This window comes from Eptatretus burgeri, chromosome 3, assembly GCF_056783735.1.
Source record: "Eptatretus burgeri isolate ZD-2024b chromosome 3, Ebu_testis_v1, whole genome shotgun sequence".
NCBI lineage: Eukaryota > Metazoa > Chordata > Myxini > Myxiniformes > Myxinidae > Eptatretus > Eptatretus burgeri.
In genome coordinates this window covers 91,778,142-91,798,739 of record NC_140963.1, presented here as the reverse complement: position 1 = coordinate 91,798,739, position 20,598 = coordinate 91,778,142, and the positions used below count along the sequence as shown (strand labels likewise).

General features: G+C 41.0%; 1 protein-coding gene across 1 annotated transcript in view; it reads right to left on the bottom strand.

The window, feature by feature from the left end:
- The window catches only part of LOC147030443 (uncharacterized), a 202,872-nt gene that overhangs the window by 133,086 nt on the left and 49,188 nt on the right, over positions 1-20,598 (bottom strand). The window contains exons 4-5 of the mRNA XM_085874490.1: positions 15,423-15,484; positions 11,763-11,850 (exon numbers count right to left, since the gene is read on the bottom strand). Coding sequence (XP_085730616.1) covers positions 11,763-11,850; positions 15,423-15,484 — 150 coding nt within the window. The remainder of the gene's footprint in view (positions 1-11,762; positions 11,851-15,422; positions 15,485-20,598) is intronic.

Below are 20,598 nucleotides of genomic sequence, written 5' to 3'. Positions count from 1 at the left end.
AACCAATTTCCTATAGGAATAAGGGCGTTAGGTTCCTGGGCTTCAAGAAAATATATCGCAAGGTGGGCAGCAGCCAAAAATAAACATCACAATTGAAACAAGAAAAAAAAAAAAATGTCACAGCCCCCATTGTTTTAGCAATTTTACTGTACCAAGTTAAATTTACAACGAAAATGTCCGCCAGTCTACGAGTCGGCCATCTTTGATCAGATCGCAAAATAAAGTGAGGTGCACGTGTATGCCATCAAGCACTGTGTTTGTGCCAACTTTGAACAAAATCGAAACATACATGTCTGAGAAATGGTTGGGGACACATTTAAGTAACAAAATGGCCACCAGTTGGCCATATTAGATCTAATCTTGGAGAAAAAATTACTTACATATGTAAGCCATCATTCGTTATCTGTATGCCAAGTTTGAACAAGATCGGTAAATGTATGACCAAGAAATGGTTGAAGATGTGTTCGATACTGGGTTGTTTTTTCACAACTAAAATGGCCACCAGTCAGTCATCTTTGATCTTGTCACGAAACAAAATGATTTGCATATGAATACCATCATGTGTTGTCTTTATGCCAGGTATGAATAAAATCGGTCTATGCCTGTGCAAGATATGGTTGCGGACGCATGGACATGAAAATCGAGACCAAATCCATAACCCCCCCCCCCCCCCGTTTCTGACTAAGTTCAACGGGGGCTAATATACATGTCAAATAAATATAAATCCGCTTTATGATGAAGTCTCCTCCTGTGTTGAAGCAGATTGAATGTTCAGATGCGATTAAACTTGCCCCCTCACACCCACCATTCCTCCCCTATAAATCTCTCAAATCGTTTTCCTTTGTAATCTGTCAATGTGTTTCTTTTATAAATGTCCTGCAGCTCAGTGAACCAGCAAATAAATAAAATTATAAGAATCACCTTTGTCTATGTTTTACACTTCGGCACCATTCCATGAACAGAGCGCGAAAGACTCTTGGTGCAAGTTAACCATCACAGCTGAGCTCAAAAACCGCGATTGGTCTAAATTAAACCCCACAATAACTATATCGGTACATAAAGAGGTTGCTGCAGACTGGTCAAAAGCACAATATTCACACCCATGATAATTAAGGGTTTACTGTACGAGCCAAATGGTAGCACTTGCAATTGTGCCTCATAATGAAAACAAATGTATTATTTTCCAATGAAACAGCATTCATAATGTTATAAGTGAAAATGCACCATTTTAGCTCACCTGGAACGTCGTTCCGGGGAGCTTATGGGATGGCATGTCATCCGTCCGTCCGTCCATCCACAAATACTTTCAACTTCTACTTTGAAACGACACATAAAATTTCAATCCGTTGTGTTCTTGCGTATGGCACCTTTGGCTGCCGGGTAGCTGTCATTTCTTGGAGCGTGGCTGTGCCACTGATGCTGTGCCCCTTCACCAGTACACTGGTACTCATTTCACTGACTTCAGAAGGATGACAGGCTGAGTCGACCCCACCTAGTGTTAATTCAGCAGCCAACAGGACTCAAACTCAGGATCCTTGGATCCCAAGCCAGCCACCCTAACCACTAAGCCTACACCACGCTTACGATTTCGATGAAAATTTACCACAACTTTCATCACCGTGCATGCACCAAAGTTTGTTCATGGCATCAAAAAAAAAAAAATTCGGGCCCTAAGGGGGTCTATGGGGGTTGCCCCCCAAAATAGGGTTTGCTTCTTTCTCGAAAACTACACACATAATTTTTGATGAAGCTTGACCACAACCTTCAGCAGGCGTGATGTACTAAAGATTGTTCATGCCATTAAAAAAATTAAAGGTCTGAGGGCTTTACGGGATGGGGCGGGGGGGGGGGTTCTCCCCAAGATAAGTATTTGTTTCCTTTCTCCAAAACCACACACACACACACACACACACACACACACACACACACACACACACACACACACACACACACACACACACACACACACACACACACACACACACACACACACACAAACTTCTAAGTAAACATTACCACCACCTTCATCATGCATGATGTACTAAAGATTGTTCACACCATTTAAAAAAAAAAAAAAAAAAATCGGGGTCTAAGGGTGTCTACAGAGGGGGTTGCCCCCAAAAATATGTATTTGCTTTCTTCTCAGAAACAACACACACAATTCCGATGAAACTTGACCACAACCTTCAGCACCCGTTATGTACTAAAATTTGTTCACGACATTAAAAAAATTTGGGGTCTTAGGGATTATACGTGGGGGTTGCCCCCCAAAATATGTATTTGCTGATATGTATCTTTTCTGAAACCACACACAATTTTGATGAAACTTGACCACAACCTTTATCACCTGTGATATACCAAGGTTTGTTCATGGCATTAAAAAAAATAATCCAGATGTATTTACTTTCTTCTCCATTATACAATTTGTGGGTCATCCATGCTTACCAATGAAAAATATCTCATCCAGCCACTCACTACCAGGTGAGTGCCCAGGGTTATCGCCTTAATTATTTTTTCTTTGCAAGAGGTCATAATCAAATGGTAAAGGTCATTGTAATATATCTGGCACAGATTACAAATTTGGGTGATAAAAAAGGTGAATATTTACATTCAGACAAAAATTTACAATAATGCATTACGATGACCGATATGGCTTGATGGTCTAAGGGATTGATTCTCACTTAGGTTGCGAGAGGACCCGGGTTTGTAGTCCCAGCCAATCCCAATGAAATGTTTTGGGTTTGTTCTTCAAAAAGCCTGACCCCAAGACAAAACACTTAATGCCTCCCTCTGGGACCATAATTATTGGAATCACCCGGGATGAGGCCAAAATACAGGTTCTGTTGCTCTCACATCGCAGGCAGATTGGTAGTCTATTTCTACCACCCATTATCCAATAATTCTCCTTTGCTCTCTCAGTCCTCCAACCTTCCCTATCTCCACTAACCTTTCCAAATCCAACCATCTTACTTCTTAGTTTCAGTGTTTCCTCCCATCCTCCCTTTTCTCTTTTCCTCTTAATTCATTCCCTTGGCAGCAATTCTACCTTTTTCTTCCATGAGCCTCAGCTGTGGAAAGACAATAAAAAGGGAGGGGGAGATCCAGTTATGCTATGTTCAGTAAAGCTATTTGCCATTAATCCATTGGGATTTGTTTGGAAACAAATGAGGACTGTTGAAAAGTAAAACATCAAATGGCTGAGGAATATGGTTCTAATGTTGGCACACCCTCAAAATCTGGAAAAGTTTGAAACTCCAAAGTGAAAAAGTCCAAATGAATGCTTAAAACATGTGTGTGCACTTTATGCATCAAGAAAACCTACCCTTATATATTTGTTTCATAAACTCTCCTCGACCTTTTATTTGCGCAACCGATTCCGATTCTGCAACTGGACCAGACTGCGTCAGCTCACTTGTCCTAAAAACCTGCTCTGCTGCTCTTGCACATCCTCTTTCTTCCCTTTTCCCTCAACAATTTATCATAGGTCATCTTCCATCCACTTGGAAATCAGCCAACATCATCGCATTACATAAACAAGGTGCAAAAACCAACCCCCCGTCATGACAGACCGAGCAGCATGCTTCCAATCATCGGTAAGGTCATGGAATCTATAATTGCAGTTGAGATTAAATCCTTCCTCTTATCCAAAGACGACATCTCAGATAATCAATTCAGATTCAGATCAGGTCACTCTACCTTGGACATGCTACTTCGACTCTCTCAATAATTGATCAGACATGAGATCAGGACAGTCTCTCTGGACATATCTCAACGTTTCGATACAGTCTGGCATCCTGCCTTGCTATCCAAACTCTCTGCCTGTGCCAGGTAAGGTCAACTCCACTCTTGGGTTACTGACTTCCTCTACCATCGTAGCCAACACGTGGAATCCTTTCCATCTCCTCTCCCTATCAAGGCTGGAGTGCCCCCAAGGCAGTGTTCTCAGCCCCATCATATTACTAATGTCCATCAATGATTTCAATGAACCTCTATAAAATCTTCGATCTATTTGCTGATGACTCCACCTCTGCCATGACATCCCTCATCATTCAGCTTGAGACAGCAGCCTCTTTCCACTCTTCAGATCTTAATAAAAATCACAAACTGGTCAAACACTTGGAATATGTCTTTCAATCCTGACAAATCTCTCACTCTCTCTCTGAACAGATGGTCTGGAAAAACCCTCCCAGTTACTCAAATATTAACAATCCTCTTGAAGAACTTAATCACTCAAACTCTTGGGTTGGGTCTCACTCTCAGCCATGATCTTTCATGGGCAAACCACATTTCAAAGTTGGCCTCCAAAGCCAGCCGCCAACTGGGCATGCTCCGTCTTGCAAAGTCGTTCCTTGGCACACCTGAACTGATATCCACCAACAAGGCCTTCATCCACAGCTTGATGGAATACTGCTCTCCCCACTGGACTGGCACCCCTGCCTCACACCTTACTCAGCTGATCTTCAGCTGAAGGTGGGGTTTATCGATTGATTGCATACAGGACAGACATTAGTAGACATCAGTGTACCTTAATATCATTTACAAGGATTACATTAGACAGTGGATAAGCACATGGTGTCAGGGATTTATACCTGGGTTCCTCACTTCATGACCCAGGTGTTCAGATGGAAATGCTATCAGGTGTTTTTACCATTATTAATTCCTGGAGCCATTTTTTGGAAGGTGCATTCCTCAATTAGTCAGATATAGAAATGTTTCGATGTTTTAATATTCGTCCCAGCATCATCTATGATGTAAATTCCAAAAGCTGAATTCACTGCATCTGACCATTGTCAAAATATTAAATTTATATCCTTATGTGAAGATAACGCACACGATCTTCAGCAAATGCAGCTTCAATGAATTTCTCGGCAATTTATTCGATAGAGGAAGCAACCTCTTATTGAACAAAATCAACTAACCTTCAGTCTTGCATTCACAGGAGGATCAGGCCGACATTGACAAACAGAAGGATCTGGCCAAAGAAGAAATGACATCAGGGTAGGTTGAAAGTGCATCTGCAACTTCTGATTTGATTTAAAGTCTGTCCTTGAATTTGTAAACTTTTGTAAACTTCAATACACCTCTATGTACCCAAACCCTGTCTATACACGTAAACCTTACTAAATGCATGCACCAACACTCCACTCGATACACGTAACACTATACGTCATATACAGTGGCAGCTGGTCATGACCGTCTGGGTAGACAAAGCCCACCTGCCATAACTGATATTAAATGTAGTTAATATTAAATACCTGCCACTATCAGCTCAATAATTTTGTCACTACAATTGGGGACAGTCCAATTTTTAAATAATTAACTTTTGTGTGTTGGTTGTGCGGGTCTGCCCTTTACTCCACAACAGTAGACCTCTAGACAACAGCCACCACTGCCAGTAAATAAGTTTAAGCCCAAAAGTGGTCGGAAAAAAAAAAAACAGAGCACACCCAATCAAGGGCTGTTTAAACTTGTTCAAGATAAAAGTCCCGTGTAGTTTGTCAAAGGTAGCAACAGTACTTCAAACATGTAGAGGGGTAACATTTGATACCTGTAAACAATCCTGATACAAATAATAAGACGACCCGTCGCATGTCATGTCATGTCATACCCTTTGGACAGCACTGCTTTAATACACATTGAAAAACTTGATACATGCAAAACACTCAGTACAAGTAACCAAAGCACTTGCGAAACGTAAAAACACTCCACACATGAAGCAATACTTTGCTCGAAATAGAGCAACGGTACTGAATGCATGTAACACTCTCGATTAGATTTCCCCAAACTCCCTTCTTCTCCCATTCACCAGTGATTTATTTATATCTCCACACTGCCTTTACTCCTAACCTTTCACCTCTGAGCTGTCACCTCTATAAATTTTTACCCTGGGTTCGAATCCCAGCCCAGTTATAAACAGTCACCCACATGTAGGGAGACGTGTTAATCAGGGTGTCCCGTCTGCAAACATTAACTGGCGGACGTTAAATATCCCAATGTTTCCTCTGCGAAGAGTAGGTGAGTTAACACTGGCACCCTCACTAAATTACAATTTCCTCCTTGGACTGCAGGAAGTAAGTGCTCTGTTCTCCTTTGAGGTTTATTGACACATGATTACACTGCTTGCTATTTCAGAAAGTGTTTGCTGTCTGAGCAGCAGCTTCTGCACTGTAAACAAATTGACCATGCGGTTTGCATGTTTCATGTGAACAGCCTTATTCACATATGAGGGGCAACCAACACAACACTCCAAATTTCCTGTCCCATCCAATTCCCCTAGGAGCATTGTTTACTAAAATTGGGGTTAATCAATATTTACATCAAAGGTAGGACAAGGATAATTATTGGAGACATCAATGTATTTTTTTCATAAAATAATGGTACACTTGGAACCAATGGATAAATCAACATAGTACATGGGCTTGCTTGTTTTTGTAATACAAAGGCGAGGATCGTGTGAACCTGAAAACCCAGTCATGAGCTGTGCACTCTGATGGGAATGCCAAACAGGCCAAAATAATTACGTCTCTTCATCTGAATCAAAATGGCTTTGAATTCTCGGTTGAGGACTAAAGTTGATGTAAAGGCCCTGTCACACCTTGACGATATAGCCAGCGTATGCCGATGTATGAAAAATATGTCTAAAATGCTGGCACATGTCGAATACATTATGGGTAAGTTTTGTATACGTTAAGAGCACGCTGAAGCACGCTGGTATATGTCGTAGTACGCCGAGCTCGTCGACAAATTTTAAGCATGCTCAAAATTTTCCGACGTATGCCGGCGTATGACGCACACGTTCCGCATACGCTGGCCATACGTTGTAGGCACGTTATGCGATCGGCGACACGTTATTTGTAAGTTACTCATAAGTCGAAACACGTCGAGGTAATGTTTGGCGTACCCGAAACTTATTTCTAACCTATGAGTAACGTGCTTTGAACCTATGTGCAATGTATCTCCAACGCATATTGACGTATGTAGATGTATTTGACGTCTTCCGGACGACCACAGAACTTACTGAACGTGTTTCTAAGTTACAGCTACCGTATAATGGCGTATTGGCAGCGTTTAGGGGAATTGGTATATAAAAATGGGGTCCACACAGGAGGAACCCATCAGTGTTCCAGACTCCATGGTTTTTTTTTGGGGGTTTTTTTTCCGGCATGACGGTGATGTTGACACTTCGATTTCTAGTGCGGTTATAATATAATATAATTACTAGGCTGCTGCTCAACGATTTAAACCATACGTGTGAGTCATACGCTGGCATCCGTCAGAAAATTTTGAGCATGCTTAAAATTTGTCGACGAGCTCGGCGTACTACGACGTATGCCAGCGTGCTACAGCGTGCTCTTAACGTATCCAAAACTTACCCATGACGTATTCGATGTGTGTCAGCGTTTTAGACAAATTTTTCATTCGTCGGCATACGCTGGCAAAATCGTCAAGGTATGACAGGGCCTTGTAATCGTTGAGCGGCAGCCTATTAATAGGCTATGCCACGTGATCGTCGGCAATACGCTGCCGCGCTATGCATAAGTTAGACTATCGTTGGGCATAGGTTGTGAACGCCAACAACACGCTAAGCATTCGTTGGTATAAGTTATCTATAAGTTATCGAAACGTTCTGTGTACATTACTAATACGTTATGCATACATCCAACTTGTGATGAATATGCCCAAAACTGGAAAAAAAACATCAATAGTTCAGCATACGCCAGTGTTTTACATACATTTTGATACGTTGCCATACGCTGGCTAAAACGTCAAGGTGTGACAGGGCCTTGAAGCAGCATGAATCATTGCATATTAAAACTAAAATGGCACTCGGTAGAGCGCATACCTCCACCAGGCTGAACAGTTTACGTTTTGTATCCCATGATAGGCCAGATCTGGATCCGAACCTGAACCAAAATCTAATCCACTTGTTCTTGTCACATACCCAACTCATCCACCAAGTGTTGTCATAACCCCTCCACAACTTGTTTTGAGAGACCTTCTGGCCCTAATCTCTCAATGGTGAAGAATCACTAAAAATTCTTGTTTCTGGAAGCAGATCCGGATCATCACCAAAATCTAATCAATTAGTCATTGTCACACACCCAACCTGTTCACCAAGTCTCGGCAGAATGCATACACAACTTTGAGATATCCTGCTCGCAAACACAAGCATGGGTGACAACGTAACCTCTGTCCACTTTCGGTGGCAGAGGTAATAATTTTATAACTTTTCGGATTTTTGAAACTGCTAACTGTACACATTACTCAATCGAATGCATCAGGGTAGGTGGATCAATCCTTGGTTTAAATTATCTTAAAAAAAGTTGTTTTTTAGTTCACATATAAAATCAATGGCCCCATTTCCTCTGAATTGGAACCACGTGTGTTATTCAGTTTGCCGGTGCGCAGCAACTCAGTTTTAAATGTCTGGGAATGTTTTTACAGATGTTTCTGCTGCATCAGAAGAAAGGAAAACATGGAGAAGCGGACGGAATAACAAGAATAATTAGTTGCCAAAACCGCTGTACACTCCCTCATTTGATTTAATCACTTTTCTGGAGATGCTGCATGGGATTGTACCTGAGCATCGTGCATGGCCAGTGTTTCACGCATACAGTATGGCTTGCTGTGCACGTGGATGCAGCATTTGGAGGTGATATTCTGACACACAAAAGCAAAACATTTTCTGCCTGGATCACTGTGTTGAATACAAGGCAGCTTTGCTTGTGACATGTTTACCCAGAAGATATCTCCCACTGGATGTTTGCACTTGGGGAGCTTTGCACACCTCACAAGTTCTGTGAGTAAATCACCCATGTGTGTCTGAGCAAGAGGATGATTGCAAAACCCTTCCAGGCATTTTATATGCATTCTCTATATACGGTCTTACAAACTTTAGGTATGTCTGAGTTGCAAGGTTTTGGTCACTAAAAGCGAAATAGATTGTTGAATGACAATTTGTTAGTCCCGGTAGGTAGCTACATGTTCTGAGAAGTGCCTGCAAAATGCCGTCGTTTTAAAATAATTGGCTCATTTGTTCATTCATCCCTTTATTGATATGTGTCACAATCGGAGGCTCATGGGTCTGCCAAACTGATATTTCAAAGCAGATCCAGATCAAGATGGTTTTTTTTTTAAAAAGCCATGGTGGTCAAGTCTACACAAGAAACACAGGCAAGAAAAACCTTGGCTATTAAAGGAGAGTTGGTCTGTAAGCCTGTGGCCGAACAGCGGTGAAAAATACCTACCCACGACTAATATGGTACTAGCTCATTATACTTAACCTCGACCATCATTCCTACAAAAAGTTTTAATAGTTGCAAAGAATTATTAAAAAAAAAAGTTTTGTTCATGTTATTCACTTTTACATTAAGCCACCGACTTTCTGATCACGTCTCATATCCGCCTCTGTAACCGGGCAGACTCGTGATTCCACCAAAACACCATGGGTTTCCAAAGCAATGGATGATAACAGATTAATCCAAGTCAGAGCAAATTATATCCATTTAAATATCGTCATTTTATTGAATTTTCAACTTTGACTGCACTGCCTGGCCGTGGCCAACAGAAGTCACGTGATCTCATTGTAGTCTCCATTTCTTAACGTTGCCTCCACACCTTGTAGTATATATTTCGTCATGCTCTTAAATCAATGGCAAAGCTATCATAAGATAGCGTTGAGATCAGATGAAAAGTGTCGTCCAAATAAGATATTGGGAAATTTGTGCTGTTATCAAAAAAACATAAAATCTCAAATAACATGGAGACGGTAGTTGATGGTGCTATCATCTTAACAATATCCATAACCCGACTGGTATAAAAGGTGCTTTTGGTCTGCAATGGCACTTGAACTCACATTAAGTGGCTGACGTGGTGTTTCCCATTAAAGGATCAATGCCTCAAAAATACTCCTTCGACTCATTTATTGAACGGCCTCAATAAGTGGGACAGTGGAGGTGTGGTTAATAACTTCATGAGATTGTTGCCAAGCTGTTACCTTTATACAACCAAACAAGCAGAGACACTTCCATAGGTCCACAAATTTAAATTTGAACTGATGAAAGCTTGTCTAATAACTAAGTATTGTTAAACTGACATCCCTGGTGCATTACTATCAATCATTCAATTACTGCAGCATTAAAACTTATGCTCATCTGCAGAGTCCTTGAATTACAGCCTATCGACATAGCAGTCTTGTCTTCTTATTGAACTTTTTTCAAAGTTAAACACACTTTTTCCCCTTCTAGTTCCTGGAACAAATAAGATTTGTAACAAACATCAGCAGTATTTATAACTAACTGATGCACGCCTTTACTCACCACCGATTGACTAATTTATGTTGAAACAGCTGTAAGCGTCAATCTTTAATCATCAAGGAAATTTCTATTTTTGGGGGGGGGGCGATTGGTTGAAGGGACCAGGCAGTGTACAGTAACAATTATAGTATTACTCAAAAACGTTTTAAAGTTGGCTCGCTGCATAGATCTTATCCAGGGGTGAAGATGATCGGATGTATATTAAACTTTTTCTAAGGGAATAAAACAGGGTGAATAATTGTGCCAAAATGGTTGTCATTCCATCAGAACGATGTGCCTGTGTAAGGAGATAAGATTGCAATGAACATGCACATTTTACTGTTTTATTCTAAGAGTGTAATCATGTACTAGCATGTTCCTGAGATAGTCTGTTTAAACATAAAAAAATCAATTATTCTGTGTTCGGGGATGATAGCAGTCAATGCTTTGAATATTCTAGAATAGTTATCTTCCTTGGTTTGCCAAAACATGTATTTTAGAACATTTGCCTGAAATATTACTTGGATAGGAATTATCAACTTGCTTTAAGTTAAGTACAGGCCTGTCCCTTGAATGCTGTACATTAAACTGACTAAAAATTAAATTAAAACACTTAAGTATTCAGACAATACAGAGTGCGTTGGCTTTTTTCTTCTTCCATTCAGATTGCTGCATTGAATATTATCTTTTTGTCTCTGATTTTCTTCGGAGAAGAATGCAGGTATCTCAGGAAGACATCATAGTTGAAAAGGAAAAAAGAAGCAAAAATCATGTTGGCTACATCCGACTTCCGACACGTATTGCCCTCTCAAGACACAAATAGTCCTCTGAAGACAAATATCCTCTTAATGAAGTTAATGTATATTTTTTGCTGTCTATTGCATTGAATAAGCTGGAATTTCAGTCAAACGTTTCAAACCAATTCGATAGAAACGTGTCCTGTAGTAAGTTAATGAAATTGTTATGGTGGACCATGTGGTGGACCACGGGGTTGACTCGAGGTGAAATCCTCCACCTGCATGATCACCAATTTAGTGACAGATAGTCTCTAGAGATGGTACACCATTCGTCAGGAAAGCCGAACACATACTTTAAAGAAACATCACAATCATTTATAAACTTTACAATCCATGATACCTGCGACAGCTTATCATGCTACCTTGCTCAATCACTCAATGAATAGTCAGACAGAAATGACGAGACAAAGAAGAAAACCCTTCCCCCAACACTATCCTCGTGCGAGGTTTACAGGAGCCTGGGAAGGAAAATTGACGCGAGATGGCAGGCTCTTTGGCCTGCCATTTTTTTCATTTTTTTTATTGTGACACAATGACGTCATAACACATGTCACCGGTTGGGGTAAAATGTCGGGGGGGGGGGGTCACGCCCTTGAAAAATATGCGGTTTTCGGCATAACTCAGTCAATTCTTATTCGATTTGCATGAAACCAGCATCAAACGAGATTACCTTCTCTTGTTGAAACGTGTATTCACCGAGCTTGCGAGTGAAGACTCGCCAAAACGACGTGAGTTGATTGTTGTTTAGTCCGTAGCCCCTGAAAGTCGGGGGGGGGGTCATGACATTATAGATATGTGGTTTGTGTCATAAGACCATTCATATGAAACCAGTTCCCCACACTCATACCAAGAACGAAAAAAGTAGTGGCGGCGAAGGTATGCGCTCTATGAGAAAAATTTTCATTATTCCCCAAAATTCAAGTGAGGATTGCAAATATATGACAAGGTATACCACTTCAAATTGTTCACCATTGGAAAGAGCATATTCAAGTTTACAAAAGTGTCAAATATCAAAGTGGTATATTTTTAAAAATATATATATATATATATATATATATATATATATTTTCTATTTTTTTTTTTTAACTGTTGTTAACACAGTCGTGAATACATGAAGTATGTTATACAGCTTGAATACAACAGCTTGGTGTGGGCACCATGGTAATCATGAATGATTAGTTCTTTGATTCAAATTAATAATACAAAAATATATCACATACTGCAATAACAATGTAATAAAACATTTCACATAAAGGATTTGAATTGGTCCTTGATCTGCTTTTCTAAGTCAGGTGCGAGCTTGTACTGCCTCCCAGTTGACGTTAAGGGAGCATCAATAACTTTCATCACATGGACCAAAGTAAAGGAACCCAACAAATGTCCTTCCTTGAATGTAACTATATACACTGCTGACATCAGCAGATCAGCCACTATTCCTGAGTTCTATTTTTAGCTCCAGCCAGATGAGTTAAACTCTTGCTATTTACAAATGAGAAAAAGAATTACAAATTCAAATTTCAAATATTGTGTTCATGGTATCCTAATAGCAGATGATATATATGTACATTGTATATACATGCACTACACATATGTACTACATGTAAAAGGACTGTTCATTAAATAGCACACACAACGCGCACAGCACTGGCAGTACATCATTTATTAAAATATTTTTTAAATATTGAAAGAAATATTATACCACTTTGATATTTGACATTTTGTAAACTTGAATATGCTCTTTCCAATGGTGAACAAGTTGAAGTGATATACCTTGTCATATTTTTGCAATCCTCACCTGAATTTCGGGGAAAAATGAAAATTTTCAATGGTTGAGGGATCATGGCTGAATTATATATATGACTGATTAAGAAAAGTAAACATGTATTTAAATATTACTACCATACAGTTATTACCTGAAAAAATTTCAAGCTTCTGGGATGGTTCAACAAAAATATATGGGGTCTCAAAGTTGGGTCTTCATACAAAACCAACTTTTTTCTGGATTTCAACTGATCAGGTCATAAAATTTAATAGAGATATACTCCGTTTTATGGTTGTTTCTTACAGAGCAGTTATAGAAGAATAATCTCTGAAAAATTCAAGGCTCTAGCATTAATATTTAAAAAGTTGTGGGAGTTTAAAAGTAGCCGTTCATTTTGTGATGCTCGCAACGATCATAAAAATAGGGCCACAACCACATTTTCAACCCTCAATATCTCGGAGTTGACCGCATCTATGGACCTAAAATTTTACGCAGCTTCATTTTGATACCTGGGAACTATTTTATGAAAGTTTAAAGTAAATCTGAGGGGGTCAACTCGGAGGCCTCCGGTGATATGAGGTGGAATGACTGACTCACGGACCATCTGCGCTGGGGGTATTATGCCCCACAAACAAACAGCCCCACAAATTATGAAATGTTTTTTTTTTTGTTGTTAATAGTTTATGCATTCAATCTTATAATGAGATTCTATATGAATCACCCAAATGAAGCCAAGCTCGGCAGTGCAATGCATGGGAAACAAAAGATGGGAAAATATCTCATAATTGAAATGGGTTTATTATGAAAATAATATGGGGATAAGGGCAGAGAAGATGCAAAAATAAATAAACGTGACAGACCAGATGCTCAAAGGACAAATTAGTAGGGAGGCACAAACATTATGTGCAATGAAAATAAATGACCCACAATAGTGCTAAGTACCAATTCCGTTTCTTACTCAACAATGTGGAAATAGTGAGGGCTTGAGCAATGTACGAGCTAGTTTTGGGTCCAGCATGGCCTATGCAGGCTGGGGCTGCACAGTGCTGGTGAATGACGATGAGGTCGTCAAGGTGGATGTGAGGGATTGGGAGGAGGCACAGTCCTCCTGCTCTGCCAACGATGAAGCAAAGAGGTATGGTGATGTGGAGGGGTTGCCAAATAGAGAGAGGAGAGCAGAGGAATACTGCCTCCCCACCCCCCCCCCAACCCCCCTCGTTTTCACATAAAATTTCCAACAATGCAGATATTTATCAAAATAATTGTGTGTGTGTGTGTGTGTGTGTGTGTGTGTGTGTGCGTGTGCGTGTGCGTGTGCGTGTGCGTGTGCGTATGTGTGCGTGTGTGTCAAACCGTAATGACAATCTTTTGCAAACTTCTTCCACTACAACCAATTTTTTTATATTACAGAACAATACAACACTTCAATATAGACATAAATAGAGACATTTGAAGGGCATTATCATAAAACAGACTAAAAAGAAAACCGCAAAGCTTTTCGTTGTGCTCTTATCAGGTGAAATTCTCACAAAGTGAATAGGGTAAAAAGAGCAACAGTCTTATAGACACCGATCAACAAGGTCAATTCCGATTGGATGTTCTCCACTGCTATGTCATCACCTCCCACCGGTCTAGTGGGCGGAGCCTGTTCAGTGTTCAGCGCTCCAATTGGAGGTTGCAGAGTCTGAAGCAGGGCCATTAAGGCTGTTGCAGAATCCTCTTCATCAACATCTGTGATCGTGAGATGAGTTTGTGTTCCTATTCTTTGCACAAATAAGCAAAGGGAGTGGACAAACTATTTTTCTGACGTAACATAGAGTCCATGGAATAGATAAATTTCGTTTCAAGTATTCAGAGATGTGTTATACTTCGTCCTCTACTCAATATCCTGAATGCATCCACATTATACTATTCAGCACATGCATACGATGTTGGGCTTGATGCTGGGACGTTCCTACAAGCACGTACCGGCTGTATTCGCATACAAAGTGTTTTTTTCCTGATGGACAAAGGGATGTGCTGTTTGATTCTGTCAGTCAGAGTCTGGGTAGTTCTACCTAGATACCAAGCATCACACCGGCACTTGAACTCATAAATAATATTGCTAAATTTTAAGGGAGGCAGAAAATCTTTCTTAAGTGCAGGAATCAGACGTCGAGAGGTGAAAAATCACTCTTTGACGAACAGCCAGATACGTGTTTGAGATGCATCTTTTGATTTGTTCCTCATATCTTTGCGACATTTTCCCTTTCCAAGGAATCTTGATGTAGATTGGGCACTTTTCAGGACCCACCTTCCGTTCATCTGTAGCAGTGAGGATTTTGTGCATAAACCTCCTGATGATATACTCAGGATATCCATTCTCACTGGATGCTGGATAAGATTGCCGAATTTCACCAGAAGAGAGCACAATTAAAAACGGTGGTTTTCTTTTTAGTCTGTTTTATGGTAATGTCCTTCAAATGTCTCTGTTTATGTCTATGTTGAAGTTTTGCAGTACCAAGCATCTTTTCACTAAATTATAAAAGCAAATGTAATAACTAGAATGGCACTCAGGAGGGCACATACCTCTGCCAGGCTGAACAGTTTGCATTTTGTATCCCACTGATAGGTCGGTTCTGGATCCAGACCTGAACGAAAATAGATTTGGCTTGTTCTTGTCACCTAACCAACTCATCCAACAACATTTGTCATAACTCATCCAAAACATTTTGAGATATCCTGTTCACAAACAGACAGACAGGGGTGAAAACGTAACCTCTGTCTACCTTCGGTGACAGAGGTAAAAATTACAATGGTGTCCTGTCTTCCATCGTGAATGGGCATTTCAATTTTTGAAATACTCTGCCATTTCCTTTATGTCATTTGATTGCCCAACATCTCTACCAAACAGAACACTTACAATAATATTTGCACTGCAGAATCACGTCCATAAGCTTAAATTTCAACAGCATTCCAAGTACGTACTCAGAAAGGTGAAAAAAAAATTGTGCAAAATAATTACAAAGACTGTTGTGATCACAGAACACATGATCACAGAGATGGTGCACTTGCGAGATATCGTTCGACAAAATCTGTTGACATGTCACTGTCCCACCATGCCTCGTGTCGCTTTTTGTTCAACTTTTCCCCGAACACTCATGCAGCTACTCTGATTGAGCAACCCAAGCACTGTCCCTCACTCCTCATTTGAAACCATTGTTAGATGGCACTCAGCAGAATACTTTGTGACAGAGTGACATAATGGCTTTAGAAAGTTCAAGTAATAATGAAAATAGCAGCATTCAACTGCACTCTCGAGGAACAGGTTGGGAGGATCAGGCATCACTATTGTGATTTCAATGTAATTTTAACTGAAGGGTATTTCACATTCACAGACTTTATTCTCGCGACTTCATTTGTGAGCAGTACAACAGTCATCTTAATTTTCTGCTGCTTCATAACACTTGACCCTTTCACAAATAATGCAACGTATGCAACAAACTGTGACAATTTCCACGATTTGTGAATCTGTGTAAATGTGAAGATGGGAGAGAAAAAAAAAAACAGGGAAACTGGTATACAGGGTCGAGGCTTGTGGATGAGCTGGAACATGGAACAGAAGGTAGCAGACAGAAAAGAACTGCAGAAAAAAGCGTGTGTGTGTGTGTGTGTGTGTGTGTGTGTGTGTGTGTGTGTGTGTGTGTGTGTGTGTGTGTGTGTGTGTGTGTGTGTGTGTGTGTGTGTGTGTGTGTGTGTTGCCAATGCTCGCTTGCATTAACAGGAAATTGGAGGAAGTCGACACCTCACATATTTTTTGTTATTTCTATATATTTTCGTGAGTCCAATTTGCATCCAGAAAAACAGCAATTATGGTTAACCTAGTTGAAATTGTCACCGTTTCATTTAAATGCTGAAAAATATGTTTAATAGAATACGTATTTGAATGACAGATTTTCACGAGCAACAGGTCGGGTCAGGAACATGTACCGGAGCAGTGTGTCACTACGTCCACTTTCTGTTGGTACTCCAGGGCCTTTGGTCTGGCCTCCCCCAGGCAGATGCCTGGCCCATCCCCATCTCCATCTCATTGAGATGGGGATCAACCTGCTGCAACCACGAAGCACGTGGTCGGCCCGTTAACCTCTTTTACTCATGAGGGTCCCTCGCTGAGAGAATATGGTGAGCAGAAACAGCGTCAGGAAAACGAGTCAAATGTCCATACAGCCGCAGCTGACGCTCACAAACTTTTCAAGTAACAAATCCCATATGGGTCTCAGCAACCACTCGTTGACCAGTGATATCTGACCAGATATCTGACCACAACAACTTTCTCACAGAGTCTGACCAGCGATAGCCAAGGATTCTCTGAAGATACCTGGTGAGGAAGGAGTTAAGTCTCCTCAGATTCTTGGTCAGTGCTAGTCCCACATCCGTACGGTGAGATTGGAAGGACCAAGGACTTAAAAACTCAGACTTTTGTCTTCCTGCAAAGGAAAGGACGGTGCCACAACCCATAATCCAGAGAATCCATGACTCCCTTGGCCCAACCCAGACGTCTATCGACCTCTGGCCACAACATGCGGAGACATGAATATCACTGCCAAGGTAAGTGAATCTCTCCGTGACCTCAACATCCTCACCACAAACAGGTACAGAGAGGACAGCTGCATCCAAGATGTAATTGAAAGCCTGGATCTTAGTTTTGACCCAGGAAACCCATAATCCCAGCGGCTCCGACTCCTCCTTCAGCACCTCGAGGGCCCCAATAGGAATAGCCAGCGTCTCCGCAAAGATGTGACTGTGAAATCAAGGTCAGAGATCTTGACATTCCCAATAGGCCAGCGGTATAGGTCAGATTTTTTGGTACTTAATCAACCAGCATGACACAAAGCCACAAGAGGTCTCATATGAAAGATGGGGATCTCAGTAACTCATTTTGCCCTGTTGTCCGAATTTTTTGGTGTGCGGCCCATGAAATATTCACACCTGAAGGATACCCCCACGAGAAAATTTTGACCATTTCCGAAAATCAGTGAATTAGCCATAACTACAAAGCAAAGTGCTGTATTTTTACACGATTGGTATTGAAATGTGCAGAATGAACAGGGGAATACTATGAGTTACGTAATGGAATACTTCTAGATAAATATATGTACATTTGAGTGCTTTTAATGGAAAAAAGACGTAATTTCCGGACCGCTAACTTCGAAAATCATCAACTACAGAAACAAACATCTGCCAATTGTCATATTTTCTCTTTATTTTATGTGTTCAGTTTACCATATCAATATAATGAGAATATTTTGAAACATTTCTACTGGCAAATTATATGATATAGTGACTGAAGTTTGCACAAGTGATGTGATAACTATATGTTACACCAATACACATTGTTCTACGAGAAATGAACTAAAACATATATTTGAGCGAGTGTCCTCGATATGTTCAACCATCACTGTCCGTGTCATTTTGGTCACCATGTGACAGTTCGTTGCCACACTGCCTGACACTCGTGGCACACGTGCACTCGTTAGTGCAAAGGCAAACTGTCTTGTGAGCAGCTGCAGCTGTTGGTACATGGTTCACTACCACGGCATGAACACACAAGACCATCTAACATCTCTGCTGATGTGGGTCCATCAAACAATGTGGGATGCAGCACACCTCCTCTGTACCATCCACGACCCTCTGGTGTGGGAATTTCTGGATTTGTCAGGTGGGCATTCATCCATACTCGGGTTTGGTGAACGGATCTCTTCACATGTTCGAGAAAAACTGGTTCGGACGGAGGCAACTTATGAACTGGGACATCTTTGTTCGCTGCGAATTTCTCCCGAAGATCATTCAAATTTGTGTGTGCATCCATATATTTCCCTTGAGAATCATGCATGGCACTGACTAAATATCTTGAAGAAGTCACTGCCTCCTGGAGATCATCAGTGGCGAGGACTTCGAGGTGTGGACCATTATTCTGAAGATGCAGTGTCTTCATAGCTTTCCATGCTTTTTTTTTTACCAGAGCCGAAGAATGCTGATACAGAGTCACATCCTGTCATGGCATGAAATGCAGGAAGCAAGGGTACACATTTCTGGAAGCAAGCTGTAACATATCTGATGGACCGGGATAAGCTTGCATCTTGCTGATGTTCTTTTCTCTATCCATATTTCGGCAGTGTACCACAACTGTGGAAAGTAGTGGACTGCTAAGACAAGCATTGTTACGTCTGAACTCATCATCGGCATGCTTCACATGAAGAAATATCCGAGAATCTGCCTCTTCCTGCATTGATGCGAGTTGACTGTCATGATACATTCCTGCAGATGAAAGGCATGCTGTAAGCGAACCATCACAGAAGCCACCAGCCAAATAGATCCGCTTTTCTTGGTGATCTGAAAGTTCTTTTGCTGCTGGTGCATGTTGCGTGACGTGACTACAGATGAAGTGTGTCAAGGTGGATTTGTTTGATGATAGAGCCATGAATTTCGTCCATTGTGGTACTGGGCGTCCAGCAATGACTTGGTGGCTTCGGGATCCACCAGCAACAGCAAGGCATCTCATTCTTTTGTCTGTCTTCACAGAATTGACATCATCATATTGGTCGAAGACGTCGATGAGGGTGTGGTGTGTTTTGATGCAATGAAGCAACTGGTTTAGGTAACACTGCGCCAAGTTACCAAACGTACCACCATTTCCACCCAGGATATGGAGTTGCAGCCATAGCATCCCTGATGTACACGCTGCGATGGTGGTTATCACTGGCAGTGTTTTCGTGCTCTTCATCGACTAGGCCCTCGAGAATATGCCCTAGTTCTGCTTTGGTGTTCTTCCGTGGAGCTCCATCTTCATGAAAGATAGATGTCGGAACAGACGTAATGGGATAGCTCATGACGTGCTTCATGTTCAGGTCAGGGTGGACTTAAGTCAATAGCAAAGCACGGCGGAAAACTATTTCCGGGTTGATTGCGACCAATGCTTTCTGACCCAAAATCAGGATTTTTGTTTTCTTTTTGGAAATCGAAAACGTTTTGAGTTTGGTTTCGGGATTGGCTGGTACATGCTTCTCTGCCCCCCCAGTGCAAAGAGATTCTGTGATGTACTCTTCCATCTGTCTTTTCCCCAGGTTGTGGACAGACAACAAGGACTTCTGAATATCCTTGGAAGCGATGACACCACTTGATATATTCACAAGATGTTCATCTGGTTGATCAGTGGTCCGGAACGGATGTGTCATATTGTCTTCGACATGACAAATCAATCGCTGTACATGCTGTTCATCACGGTTCAGAGCTGCAGGGCGCATTTGTTCATGACCCATGTCGTCCTTGTGGATGGTCCCACTTCTGGATCGTATGGCAGATGCATATTCTCCCAAGCTTTGTGGAGTAGATGGGTCGAGCATTTATGATGCAATAATGAGTAGGGCATTTATGATGTGTCCATACAATTGGAATTGGCGTTCGACAACCCTGGAAGAGAAGGAATTGAATAAAAAAAATAGATATATTAGGTTTAACTAATTGCTTAGCTATAGCCTTTTGGTCATGTCCATTTTTGCACAACCATGCAGGACAACCTCGGTGCATGGATGAGAGTGATGGTGATTACTTTTTCACGTAATCACATTTTATCATATCTTCTTTAATCTTGTAAAGGATGACTACTGAACATAGCAATGTCAACATCGGTTTTGAAAAATCGCCTTCTCTGATATTTTCCTTATGGCAATCCTAAAAATTTAGAAAATTATCGTATTTTGTTAAT